Source organism: Apaloderma vittatum, unplaced genomic scaffold (genome assembly GCF_000703405.1).
Source record: "Apaloderma vittatum isolate BGI_N311 unplaced genomic scaffold, ASM70340v1 scaffold22613, whole genome shotgun sequence".
NCBI classification, from domain to species: domain Eukaryota; kingdom Metazoa; phylum Chordata; class Aves; order Trogoniformes; family Trogonidae; genus Apaloderma; species Apaloderma vittatum.
Window position 1 is genome coordinate 1 of NW_009706722.1, and position 14,518 is coordinate 14,518.

The 14,518-nt window shown below is 44.9% G+C and overlaps 1 protein-coding gene across 1 annotated transcript; it reads left to right on the forward strand.

The window, feature by feature from the left end:
* Positions 1-1,308: 1,308 nt before the first annotated feature.
* TRMT5 (tRNA methyltransferase 5) lies at positions 1,309-5,243 on the forward strand. The gene is made up of 4 exons (XM_009865906.1): positions 1,309-1,978; positions 2,386-2,510; positions 4,022-4,676; positions 5,179-5,243. The coding sequence occupies exons 1-4, from the start codon at positions 1,309-1,311 to the stop codon at positions 5,241-5,243; spliced, it is 1,515 nt and encodes a 504-aa protein (XP_009864208.1).
* Positions 5,244-14,518: the final 9,275 nt, after the last annotated feature.

The following is a 14,518-nucleotide window of genomic DNA, read 5'->3' on the forward strand; positions in this document are numbered from 1 at the left end:
GGCCTTTTCCAGCCTCAACAATTCTGTGATTTACCTGGGTTCACGCTGAGGGAAAAACGGGGCACCTGGGGGATGGGGCGGAGGCGGTGTTAGGCCTCTTGCCACAGCCAGACCCAGCGTGAGGGCTTTTATCTTATCTCATACCGAGGGGCCCGAGCGAACCAGGCAGGCAGTCTCCAGCTAGGAAGAAGGGGAATGCCTAAGAAAAACACTAGGATGCTCCAGCCTCTGGATGAAGGATTTCTCCTCTGTAGCAGACGTGAAGAATGCAGTGTTTATTTTTGAGTCAACGGGGAAAGGAGGTGTGCTTTGCCAAAAACTTGGCTTAGGGAAATGAGCTGGCTTGGAGATGCAGGGAGTCCCAGTGAGGAGCTGGGATTTGTGGGGGAGGGAGGATGGGAGCGAGGCCAACTTTGCTAAGGGTCGGGCGCGGCTCCTTTTTTGAAGAAGAGACCGCATGACTTGTTACCCAGAAAGAGGGCAGCAGACCCGTACTTCGGGGGTGTAGATGTCTGAGGCAGGCAAGAGAACCGGTTTCCTTTGAGAGCTGGTTTGCTTCTTTCCTGACAACCCCCAATTTTAAAACAGACTTCCCAAGAAGTCAGGAGAAATGTCAGCCTCACACACTACCTAAATCCTTGGTTCCTGCCTAGGGAGCAGCCAATGCAGAATCAGAAAAATGGAGCCCCTTTGGACGGGCTGTAGTGGAGGAAACCATTTAGCAAAGGGTAAAGCTACATTTCAAGTCTCCATTCTGTGACTGAACTGTGAAGAGGGGTTCAGTTGCTTGGACAGACATTACTAATGCTTCCCTGTACCTTTAGGGGAATTATGCATTTAACTCATCCTCTTCGTGGCATGCAGCTCATGGAGCAAAGGCACTACTCTGAGGTATAGAAGGCAGAAATCATTGAAGAGCAATTATGACCACTATTGTCAATAACTGTTTTGTAGCAACTGCTGCTTGGTAATGAATTTTATCACAGACGGAAGGGATCCAACAGCAGGATCAAGACAGTAGAAATTTTTCCATTCGGCTTACTGGGATTAATATCACGTTTATTAGAACAAAGAGAGGTCTTTGGTTTTGGGCAGGAGGGGATTATCTCACCGCTTAAAGTTAGTTAATGTTTCAGTCTAAAAATACGTTTCCAAAAGGACAGAAATTTGTAGTATATAATTCATAATAAAGAACTTTACTAAACTATTGTGGGTTGTTTGGTACAGATGGAAATTCTAGTTTAAGAGAACAGCAAATCCATGTGATTTGCAGCCTTTTTAATGGAATGATTACATAATGTCTATAAAATGAATAATTTCTCTTCTAGGACTTTATGGAGATTTGGATACGCTGCCAGACTACTGAAAACTAATCATTTTAGGACAGCTGCTTCAAATACATCATTTCCAGCAGTTTGGATGTTATTGGCGCAGTATTCTGGCAGAATACCTGGGCTCTTTGTAGTAGTAAAAAAAAATAGTTTTTTTACAATGCCTGAAACTGTAGAGGATAAAGCTAATCTAGAACTGTATTCGCCGCATCCTGATGTGCGTGGGATGACACTACTCAACAGAGAAGCTTTTAAAAGGACAGTTGTTGTTCCAGTTCTTAAAGTCAAGAAAGAAATTGTAAATGCTTTGCTGAAGTCCCTAAAACATACGGTGCTACAGCGTCCTGGTCTGAAGCGAGTGGTTGAGGATCCAGAGGATGAGGACAATAGACTTGTTATTCTGGATCCTCACAAAATACCAGAATTCTCATTAGGAGAACCGGAGCAAGAGGTATTAAAACAGCTTAATGTTTATCCTGAGGTGTCCAAGTACAACTTAGAACTGACTTATGAGAATTTCAAGTCGGAGGAGATCCTACGAGCAGTCCTTCCAGAAGGCCAGGATGTCACCTCTGGATTTAGCCGTGTTGGTCACATAGCTCATTTGAATCTTAGAGATCATCAGCTACCGTACAGACATTTGATTGGTAGGTTGAACAACTCTTCCTGAAAAAGTAATTTGTGTATTTTGGATGTTATTATAAAGATACTTTAACATTTGTTCTACTGATAAATCATTCCTTGTACAAAGAAGACTTTTGAGCATTATATTTTGACTTCAGGTAGCCTGGTGCTGGTGCTGCAGCTGTGCACATTAAGGCACTGTTCTCTCTTACCGTAATTGTGGTTTCACTTCACTGAGCCCTGCATCAGGGTGGAGTATTTGCCTCAGAAAAATGTCACAATGGCAACTCTGAACCATCAGAGGAAGTTAGTTGTAATAATGCATGCTTACTTTTGTCAATTTAACTGTAAACAGCAGCGGTGGTATCTCTTGTAGAACGTTAACAGGCTGTAGTCCCTTAACTGGAATATCTTTTGCCCTCTCTTTCAGGACAGGTTATAATAGACAAGAATCCAGGAGTCACCTGTGTGGTGAATAAAACCAATATTATTGACAGCACGTACAGAAATTTTCAAATGGAAGTGCTTGCTGGAGAGAGCAACCTGGTAACCAAGGTATTGGTGTTTTTCCCCTGTTGTTTTAAATTTAATATGCTAAAACCCCAATGCTGTGAAGACCAATTCCATGGCACAGTGCCCTTCCTTTTGGAGTGCAAGTGTTGGCAGTTGCTTCTACGGTCATTTGTCCTGGTCTGCCAAGAGCAAATTCAAGACCATAGAGATCATGAAAGATATGTATACTTTCAAGTTCACAGCCTAGATTTTAACAATGTGTAAAAGCAGCTGAAGTGAAGGTTTTTTACAGAGATACCGATTACAAACTTGTAACAGGGAGTGTTTCTCGCTCTAAAGCCAAAATGTTTAGTAGATTTGATCAAAGAAAAACGCTGTTTCTTAATTTCACCAAGCCTTGTACAGGGACTGGTATAGAACATAAGACTTTGTTTTTAAACCTTGCCAGCTTTGCAACTTAAGCAAGATTTTGCCTATTTATTTTTTTTTCCCTTTTCTGTGAGCAGCAAGACAAACCTCATCTCTACTCTGTTTTGACGTTTTTCGGGTGTAGAGCGCTATGTAACTGCCAGGCATTCTTCACGTAGAGTTTCTTGTCTTTAGCTGGAAACTTGGCCACTGATTCAACCAGAAAAATATTTTTCCTAACTGTTAGCAGTTTTATACTTCTAGAAGAGAAGACATTAGATTACCAAATAAAAAAAATGAATAGCTTGGTAGAACGAGCACAGAGAAGGCATTTGAATCAAGGCAGAACGTGATTATCAGTTATTGTGCAGATGGTATTAGCTCATTAAGCACACATCTAGCCTGTCGCTGAGCTGCGCACCGAGGAGTGCAGACGCCCTTTGCTGTGCTTGTTGGCAAAGTAGACGATGCTGAGATTTGGATCTGAAGTTACTTCAGAGTGACCCAGTTCAAGTATGGTGGTGCAAAGTGACCATTATCTTGCATCCCATTCTCATCTGAATAAATAGTGTTTCTTTTTAGGCCTGTTCATAAGGTAGCGGTCATCCCACAGATTGGGCTTGGATCAGTTTCCAGACTCTGTCACTTTGAGAGATAAAATATAGTATTTTTTCAGACCGCAGAATTGGCTCCCAGTGGCTTTGAGTTTGGCCGACTGTTGCCATTCTTGTGCTGTATTATTCTCAGACACTTATTTACTATATAGACCCCACTAAGGAGGGCTTGAGGCACCTTCCCAAGGTCTGCTTTCAATAAAGGAGTTGTCAGCCAGCCACAAAGTGCTTGAAAGCCCCAGATACTCTTTTTTTTTTTATGGTCATTTTAAGTTGCCGCTTTATTTCCACCTGGTGATTGAGACATGCATAAGTGAGCCATCTGGATTGACAGCTGGAACATTCCTTAGGGCTATTTCTGATAAGTGTATCTGTTTATACAAGATTCGGGTGTACTAATGGGACAAATGTCAATGTACATGTTATGTTTTGATAAAGCACCTTGTTTTTTAGCTGTCTTAATTACAGATAATGCTTAAACATGCCTGGAATTTGAACACGCAGGCTTAAGCAAATGTTTTGGACTTTCAGGTCAAAGAAAATAATATTGCATATGAATTGGACTTTTCTAAAGTCTACTGGAACCCACGTCTTTCCACAGAACACAGCCGTATCATTGAGCTTTTGAAGCCCAGTGATTTCCTTTTCGATGTCTTTGCTGGGATTGGACCTTTTGCTATTCCAGCAGCAAAAAAGAAGTGCCACGTGTTTGCAAACGATCTCAATCCCGAATCCTACCGCTGGCTCCTGCACAACTGCAAACTAAACAAAGTCGACAAAAAAGTAAAAGCATTCAACATGGATGGCAGGGACTTCCTCCTGGGGCCAGTAAGAGAAGAGCTGAGCAAAGAGGTCCAGCTTCTGAAAGAAGATCATAAAGTCTCCTTTCATATAGTCATGAATTTGCCAGCTTTGGCTATTGAATTTCTAGATGTTTTCAGGCACCTCTTGGCCGGAGAGCCATGCAGCACTGCCAGCCTCCCCACAGTGCACTGCTACGGTTTCTCCAAACACAATGACCCTGCCAAAGATATTCAAGAACGAGCTGAAGCCTCGCTGGGAATCTCCTTGGACGGACGCTGTTCCACTTACCTGGTTAGAAATGTTGCACCAAGCAAGGAGATGCTGTGCATTAGTTTCCAGATTCCAGCGGAGGTGCTGTACAAGAGGCCCTGCCCTGTTGAAGGTAAGCGATGAGCCTCCTACATGGCGCCTGGGGTTCAGGCTACGCTTTTTAGTTGAGAAATAGGTATCCTTAGAGATCTTTAAAGTTGAATTTGACTTGCAGAAGCTGGTTGGTTTCAGTGATCTTGTGCTTTGCACTACATGACAGGGCAGGAGATGGGGGGCTTTCAGCGTGCACTTCTGTGAACTGAAGGAACAGAGGTTTTGATAAAGCTTTAATGCCATGAATCTTATTTTTATTATATTTTTTCCTTAGTATATTTTGTTGAGTAGCACTGAGATGTAGGTCAAGATGTAGCTCAGTACAGATTTTTTGAAAGTCCTCTTTGTCATTTAGTAAAGACCCCCTGTTACTGCTGTAACCGTTTTCACTTGTGACTGTTAATCCCGATTTTAACTCTCATGTCTTCCTGTTAAATCCCATAAGTGTTACATGGCTTGTGCTTTAGTTAAAGTCTGTTTACTGAACATGAAATAACTTACCTTTTCTAACCTTCTTCCAGCAAAACCAGCCTCTAAACGTCTGTGTACCAGCAAAGATTTTTCTGAAGAAAAGTTACTGAGTTGAAGACTGGAGTTATGGTGACTACTGTAGTAGTTTGGGTAAGGTATGCTTAAGTTACCTCTGGTTACCCCGTGAATTATTTGCAGCGTATAACCCGTGTTACCCATCTTGGGTGCTGAGATGCGTGATGCATGCTGCAGCTCTCCTTTGTGAGCCTTGCTTCCTGCATTTACCTGGTTTTTTAGTTGTGGGATCAATAAGCAGATCGAAATTGTTGTTACTATGAAAAAAAAAGTTTGCTTTTTTTGTAATAAATGTGGTTTGGTACTTTTCTGCTCTCTATTGTTTCACTCCCTGTGACAATTCAGTGACACAGACTGGGTTAGTTTTCTGGTGTGTCATGTTGATAATGTGCTGTTTGTACTGAAAACAGGTTTTTTATATTTCGTCAGGTCTAGTGAGATGACTTGTACAACCCTTGCATCGGATTCTCTGACAAATGGTTTTGGTGTTCCAGAACACTGGACTGGCACATGCACAGACAGCTCTTGTGTAACCAAAATAACCTCTCCAAAACTCAACCCAGGGGCCCAATAGCCATACATACTTGTTCCTAGGCTTTTTGAGTAATAAATGCTTTTTAACACTGAGATTTAGTTAGGGATTGTTGGCTCCTAACTTAGTGTTTGCCCACCATTAAAGCAGGAAAGACTCTTAATGCCATTTGCAGATTAAGTTGAAGGGCTAGACGGAAATCCTGGACCCAGCTGAACTGTCCTCCCGTCCTGAAACCCTGTCTTCCTGGGGCTTTTGTGCCTCTGCTGTCTCCCCCACACCCCAACTGCTTCTCTGCTGCACTCCCTGGATGATCTCTGACTGCCTCTACTCCACAGGGATTCGAAAAGCCTCTGCCTTTGATTTCCGTCGCTTACCCATCCAAACTATTGTTGGGCAATGTCAACCACAAATAGTTTATTTGGCCAGAGAACTCGGATCACCCTCTCGGTTTCAGATACTTTCCTCTGGTCCAAGCTCAGTGCTCGTGCCTTAGCACCTCGGCTGCCAGCTGTCCATCACCCTCCCTGGCTCTGCTGCTGTCACTCCGGCACTGAGGCCTGCAACCTGACATCTTGGTTCTCCCCCAAACAACTGCTGAGGCCCATGGGTTTGTTTTGCTCATGGCTCTGTTACAGCTTGGCTACACAGCCAGCGCTCTTGAGCAAGCCATCGCAGCGTGGTTTACTGCTGGATTGCATTTATCAAACCCGGGGGAAGGGGGGAGAAAAATCATTGTGACTCACTCGTGCTATCTTGAAAGCTGCTGTACAGATTACTTCCCTGGCCTGCCGCTCTGGCCCCAGTGCTCCTCCACTGGCCTTTAAAATGGTATTGCGACAGCTTTAACCTATTTGTCCTTGCTGTCGGTGACAGCCACGTGGGACCCTTGCCCTGCCTGGCACCGCTCCTCTGAGAGCGAGTGCTTGACCTCGCCTCTGGCCAGCGATGCTATTTGCTCTCTGTTAGGTTTTCTGCCACCACTGTGTGCTTGCCTACTGCTGCCCTGTGAGCTCCCCATAAACATCTGAAAGCTGTTCTTCAGAGCCCTCCGTAAACTGCTGGGGTGATACGGCCCTTGACCGTTGTGACATGACACGGTCACCCTGTGATAAAAAACTGCTGAACTGCCAGAGACTGCAGGGCCCTTCGACTGCATGCATTGCCTCACCGCCTGAATTTAGGGCTTCTTGGCACTCCTGCACCCACAGAAACCTGGCTTTGATCACCATTTTTGTGTTAAGCAAGTCAGCAACGTAACCCTGATTTTCAGCTTGTGACTAAAGTGTGCCAGGGCAGGGAACAACGTTAGTTCTTGGAAGTTCTGTTCACTTCAGGATTAAATGCCATTGTTATTTTAGCAGCATAACTTTAGATGCAAGTAAATGAATTTATGTATAACAGGGGGGCATTTCTGTATTTCTGTGCAGTTGCCAATTTTGCATATAACCCTTCCATGTGAAATAGCAAACAGTAACCAATGCACACACAAGCTGCATGAGTGTAATTAAGTGATAGGTATTAATATGCATATGAGTTCTGCATTCATTAGGGCAATGACGTGAGGCTCCACAAACGGAACATAAAGCAGCTACAGATACACCTCGCTGATGCAGTGAGGCCAGCGAGGTGTATCTCTACCAGTCACAGGGTGAGCCTGGCACAGCACAGACCACCCCTGGGTGCTGCTCCTCCCTCCCAGGGTCCCGAGCTGAATCCCAGGCCTAGTCTGCAACAAAAGCGCAAGCGTCCGAGCAGTCTCTCGCAGGCGCTGCATGGCCAAGCCCAACAACACCCAGCCACAGGATTTTCTGCCTTGCCCCTGGCGGAGAGCAGTACCCCACAGGCAGTCATCTTTTCTACACCTCTGCCTCGTGCATAACACTACCTGTCGGCAACTAGTCTGGGTGCAAACAATAGGATTTTAGAGAAGCAACAATGGAAATTCTGGCGTCTCCCTCCACTTCCCTTAATAAAGGAAGCACCAAGTCTAGAATAGAGCTCATTCTTCTCTTTATTACAACATAGCAAAAATACATTCATTTAGTACACTCCTCAGAGCAGTATTCAACAACTATTAACAGATGACCCGTAAAATGTGGTCGAGGTTTTACTCCAGAGGCACTTGCTGTCCTGAGCAGTTCCTGGTCTCCTGCAGTTTATCCCCACTCATGGCAAAGACCAGCCCCACCGGAGGAAGCCCATCCCGACTGCAGTTAGTGTGCACCCTGCCACGAGGAGAAGGGGAGGAATACGTAAAAGCAGCAGATCAAGTGCCAAGGTCCCAAAAGCCAGACAAAGGAATGTTCCTGCCAGAAGAAGCTCCTGAATATGACAGAGAAGTTGCAAACAGAGCTAAACAGGAAGAAAACTGAAACCAGTTGTGACTACTTTAATGACTTAGCCTTGTATCAAGGCTTCTTAGATTGCTTCTAGGGGAACTCAGTTGAAAGGCTTTCAGCTAAAGTTGTAGTTTCCAGACAAACCTGAAAACCAAGTGACATCAGGAAGGATCCTGCATAAGAGTTGTGTCAGCACAGTTCCAGGGTTTCTTGTCTCGTCCAGCTGGCAGGAGGAGAAACCCACTTGTCTGAACTGGGGAAACTAGTTTTATGGGTAGAAAACGTAGGCTTGAATATTGACACTAAATGTTATAATCAAAATGGCATTTAAATGCTTGTGCAAATAAAACCCTGCAATAAGAGTGAAACCACAAACTTTAATAAAAAAGTCTGGCTTTATTTAAAAAAAATTTACAAGTGTATTTCTTTAAACCTCAAACATATACAGCTGAGTTATTCACATCTTCCATTAGATGTGGCTTATTGCTTCAGCCTGCCTCAGCAAAGTGCCACATGACTAACGAGCTTCCCCCTCCACAAAAATGTATCTACCATTTCACAAAGCTCTCGTGCAGACTTTTTTTTTTTACTTTTTTTTCCCCTTTTAACACTTAAACACAGCTGGTTTTACACAGGAAAGTGACTGCAGCTTAGCCGTTGTGCAGATGGCAGCAATTTTACCCAACCTTTGCTGGCTCGATCGGCTTCTCGCTCTGGTCGGTGTCCCTAGATGCCAGGCTGATGCCCGCTGGCTAACTGGGGTGCCAGAAAAGACCACTGAAAGCATCCTGTAAGGCTCGGTGACAAGCGAGAGAAGAAGTGTAGCCGCCAGCAAGATCCTGCGGAGAGGCGGCTCGTACATGGTTGAGATACCTAAAACAAAGAGAAGCATTATTTTAGAGCAGAAATAAACACATCAAACACCCGTGTCGTTCACAGTACGGTGAGGTCAAGGCTGCTTTTTGGGAGAAAACAGACACAAATTGCCAGCTGCTTGCCACCTGTGGACATGCAGTATGAAACTCCCGTTAATCAAAATGACGATGATGCGGATGCGCCTTCAGAGAAGCTGCCCAGCCAGAGCGCTTTGCAATAGGTTGCGCAGAGTTAAGTACACTCACAGGCTTGTGTTTTCTGTGCTCGTTCTGGGGCGACGGTTGCATTTGCTAAGATGATGACAACCATGACAAGACAAGCTTTCCTTCGCTCCCACAGGAATTGGAGGGTTCCAGCTCTGTCCAGCTCATGCTCTGATGAAAAGGTTGAACTTTCTACTCCTGGGCCTTTCTGTCTGGAGTGAGTCCACAGACACCAGGGAGTTAGACCTGTAGGAGGCTGCCAACAACATTTTGGCTATAGAAGCCTCTGACCTTCAGTATTCTTTAAGCATCGCCACCGATTTGCAGAGCCGTCCAGCCGTACCCAAACCAGCCAGAGGGACGCGCCACCAGCATGGCCACCAGCTCTTGTCCCCCCTGAGCTCCTTCTGCCGGCCCAGCCCAGCCGTGCACACCCAGAGCTCCCGCTAAAGGTGTCTGCTCAGGGGGGCCTGGATGGTTTCATTCAGTGCTGTAACCCCACAGTTCTTGCACCCCACCCAGGAGAGATACGAGACCGGACTCTCAGCTCGTTTTGCACCAAAACCCCATCACACACGAAGACAGACACAGGCTGTAGCCTAGCACGATCAGCACACTGGCCTTCTAAAATTCTGAGCAACACATATGACGCCATAAATGAGAAGTGCCTTTCAGAGCGGCTGTGTAAGCCTCCGAGCTTCGGCTGGCTGTTTTGATTCATCACTTGGTACATGTTGCTCCTGGGAAGGTTGAGTCATTCCACCTCTGGCTTAGCAATTCAAGCATAAACTTGCAAAATGCATACAGCCTTTTATGATGTTATCCCGAGAAACCTAAAACAGCTGCGCTTTTGGCAGGAAAATACAGGACCACCAGTAAAATATCCAAAACAGTTGCATCTTTTAATTTATGACTGTATGCTGTTTCCATAAAGAGTATATAAAACAGGTCAGATTTTATAGGTAAGACATAATAAACAGTCATACCCATTGATGCCATAAATGTGTAGAAAAAGAGGTTCCTTAGAAATGATTAATTACAGTTTTAAAACTATATTTCTTGCACCTAATAACTACAATGGACAGACATGAGCAACATTTCTGAGCGATTGCTGGTGAGATGCCGAAGTCGAGAGGTTGAATTTGCCTCCCGTGGCCAAGCTCTGCTGCTTTGTACCAGCTCGTGATGGAGTCCGGTCCTCGCTGCCGGACACCAGTTCCCATCAGCACGGACACACACATCAGGGCAAAACCCCTTTTAATAGTGTTTAGTCCAAGGGGAGTCTACTCCTGGTCTGGTCTCTTAATTTGCAAGGCGAGATGGTCTGCAGAGAGCTGCTGTTTTATGGGAGAACACATTTAATAGATTTATTTTTAAAAAAAAGATTTTAACACTCTTGCTACTTGTCCCTTAATATTTTGGGAGGAAAATCTCATCCTTACCAAAGGCCTTTTATAACTGCTGTGGGAAACAGGAGCTCCTTCCCCCAGCCAGGAATGATGAAGGGATACTGACAACAACAAATAATTTCCCTCAAAATGCCAGTGTGAAACTACGTCAACCCTCCAAACCGAAGAGTCTTACAAAACTCAATTCCCGTCTCAGATTTCACTTCTATCATGTTTATGTCATTGCACAAACTTCATTTTTCACTCACGCATGGAACAGTCCAGAGAAAATGGGATTACTTTACATTTCTCTATTAACAAAGGTTAGTTGTGTGTTTTTCATTACTTTTCTTATCTCTTGTTACTTATATATATCACTAAAAGGAAAGAGGCTGAGTCTACTGTTTCCTTTTTTCCAGGTCATCTGAAATTGGGGCATCAGTTTCATAAGAGGGCCTGATTTACAGCTATTACAGCATTTATCGTTAATTGGTATATGATCTCCAAAGCAACACAAAATCATTGCCAAAACGGCTCAGATCAACTTTTACTATGGCAACCTGCACTAATTCTCCTTACTCCTGTGAAGCAAGCGCGACGCACTGCTGGCTGTCAAGTGAGGTCTTTATTTTCTCATTAAGTATCTAAACTTACCGCTCTCGACCCATTTAATTACTGTGGTACACCAGGCAATTGCAAAGAATCTGCCACGCTGAAGCCACACAATGAGAAGCGAATGTTTCGACGGCTTTTCCACACCGATCCCCATCTGCGCCGCCTGAATCTGGCTGAGCTCTTCGTGGGAGAAATCTCTCTGAACTGGATTCCTGGGGTTTCTGGCAGGGGTCAGCACAGCTTTTCATGTACACCTTTACAACGGCAGCAGGAAGAAGCGCTTGCCAAGTTTTATTTCCAAAAAGTCAAGCTCCGTTAGGTCTTGGGACCTGGAGGTAATTGCTCTCACTAGTTAGCAAATTCCAGCACACCAGGTCTGTTTTTCATAGGTTTATTTTAAGTACCTGTAAATCTTATAAGCAGAAACCAGGAAAAAGAGGTTTGCTTTTTCTGGTGCACGGTTTTTTAATGTAACTTGTTTTTACTGAGGGCAGACTAAACTCTGAAGTAAAAAAAAAAAAAGCCTGCACTATTATTTTTGAGCAGGGCTAAAGGGCCTGCCCCACGGCTTCACACTTCCCATTCACCGTAAGGCCAACGCTCCGCTTCAGGCTCTGCCCAAACAAGTCCCCTTCCTTCAGCTGCAGCCATTGGATGTTGATCTTCCCCACTAACCCTTCACGTCAGTTAAAACACATCGTATTTTGTGCTTCATGAGCCTTCAGGGGACTCATTCCTGACCTTTAGTTTCTCATCACCATGTGCGAAGAAAAGAGAAAAAAAAAAAAAAGCCTCCTGTTTTCAAGGGAAGAGGTGTAATTCACACTTGGTGCAGAGGTTCAGAACCAAGCCAGTCATTCCTGGAGGTGGGTTTCCTTCATGTTTTCTTTTTTTCTGAATGCCGTGTCACCATCACTTCATCAGTTATGACGGGGACCGCTGGAGAGCTACATGTGGCGGCAGACGCGATCCCCTGCACCTTTGCAACCGCTGCCCAGGCAGCCCCAGCACCACCCAGCACTGCCAAAGGACCCAACGCCACCTCGTCAGATGGTAACACCTGAAACTGCTGGGAAATGTCCCCTCACTGCTGGACAGGGCAGCCTCATTTCAGAGGAAAGGAAAGATCCATGAAATACTTGACAGACTGAGAGAGTTGAGGTTGTTCAGTCTGCAGAAAAGAAGGCTCCAAATAGACCTTACTGTGGCCTTCCAGTATCTCAAGGGGGCTACAAGAAAGCTGGTAAGGGATGTTTTTAGGATGTTGGGCAGTGATAGGACTAGAGGGAATGGATTAAAGCCAGAGATGGATCGGTTCAGGTTGGACCTTAGGAAGAAGTTCTTCCCCATGAGGGTGGTGAGACCCTGGCACAGGTTGCCCAGAGAGGGGGTGGCAGCCCCATCCCTGGAAGTGTTTAAGGCCAGGCTGGATGGGGCTCTGGGCAGCCTGATCTAGTGGGGGGTGTCCCTGACCATGGCAGGGGGGTTGGAACTGGATGATCTTTAAGGTCCCTTCCAACCCTGACAATTCTATGATTCTATCATACCTCAGAAATAATCAAGAGAGGATGGAGAAACAGCACTATCAAACCAGGGTGAAAAAAAAGCTTCTTCCCAAAAAAACCCAAAACCAAACCCAGACCAAAACATCCAACCATTAAGCCAAGAAAAGCTCAGAGTGCTTCCCTCCACCCACCCAACTGCAAGTATCAGTGCTTGGGATTATTTCACAATCTTCTCCCTGCCTATCCATGATCAATACACTCCCAGTGGCGTTTCTGCAGCTGCGTCACTGGAGGTACACGCCGAACACTGTATATTTGGCACACAGACTTTACTTTTTTTGATCTATTTGGGTATTTTATGGGGGTGAAGAAAAGAAAAATCATTCACAAGTTGTTTGACAGGGGAAAAAAAAAAAGGTAATGTAATTCTATTCCACAGAATAGATTTATTGCTCATCTGATTATCCGCAGTAACCAAGACAGAAAGTAATGGGGCAGACATTAGATCTGGGAAATTTTCCAGATTCATCATTTAAATAATAAATAGTGGTTGCATGAAAGCAAGCAAAATATTCCAGTCTGGAAAATTGTCTAAAGCATTAGCAATGCAGTAGCATAAAAAAAAAAACCTCACTGGAGACAGTATTTTCATTAGATTTACTAAGCCTCCAAGATGAGCTATCGATGCATTACTCAGAGTATCCTTGCAGAGACTGGGTCTTATCAGATGAGAGGGGCACTGGATTTTCTCTGGCTTTTCTTTTGTGGAGGAATGTGTGGCCTGCGTTACTCTATAGCCCCCGAGCAGGTAAAAAGAGCTCCTCCAAGCAAACTGTGGCTTTGTTTGAACCAGTTCTACCACACAGTCAGTCCATGCAGCCAAAGCTGAGTTTGCTTATGAGCCGAGTTCACTGCTGTTCTTCACCAAATAGCCCTGGGAAATTCAACTGGGAGCAGGTCTTTGCTAGGTGTTGTTCACATACAGTGTGCCTCCCCCTTCTCAGAGACCCTAAAGTCTAAGTTAGGACACAAGATACAGAAAGCTGGTAATCGAAGGAATCCAAACCAGCAGTTCATCCTTCTGCGGACTAGCTACAAGCCTGATCCCAGGCCCTAAAAATCCAAAAAAAGCAGTCTTTCATCTATTTTAACAGGCACTCTTTGGGCATTATCATCACACTAAGATCTTAACAAACAAACCAGCTATTACTGGTGTCAGAAATTCCTGCTAAAGAACCCCCAGCCAGCAGAGCCTGTTCTGACATATAATAGGCATTCAATAGAATCACAAACCCAGCAAAGGCTCCTCACCAGCCCAGCTCAAACCCTCCTGCAGGCCTTGCTCCCAGCCCTGATGGTAGGGAGGCACCAACCATCAGCTGCTCTTCTCCTCCACCCTCTAGGACAACAGGGAGGAAATGGGAGAAATCTATTTAATGGGGACAATTGTTCCCTGGAAAGGAGCAGGTCCATGGCTGCTGCCTCGAGGACTTAGCTGTCATCTGCTTGATAAATACACCTTGAATTACTTGAATTTGAATGTGACCAGGAGGTCAATAAAACAGACAACAAATTATCATGGTGTGAGGTTTGCTGCAAGCACCGGCAAACAGGCAGCCAGGTACCCACAGCAATAGCTGGCGGGGGTGGGGTGGGGGGTAACTCTTGTTTTGGCGGGGATGGGTTGTTTGGTTTTTTAAAAGCCTCCGGGTATACAATTGCAGCAATCAGCCTGTATGTCAAAAAACTGCCAAGCGTGATGAGGTCTCAATACCACATATCTCAAGGCAGGCAGAAAAAGATTATCTTTTTAACCTGATTATGTCACCTGCTAGTCTTGCAGCAGGACAAGAC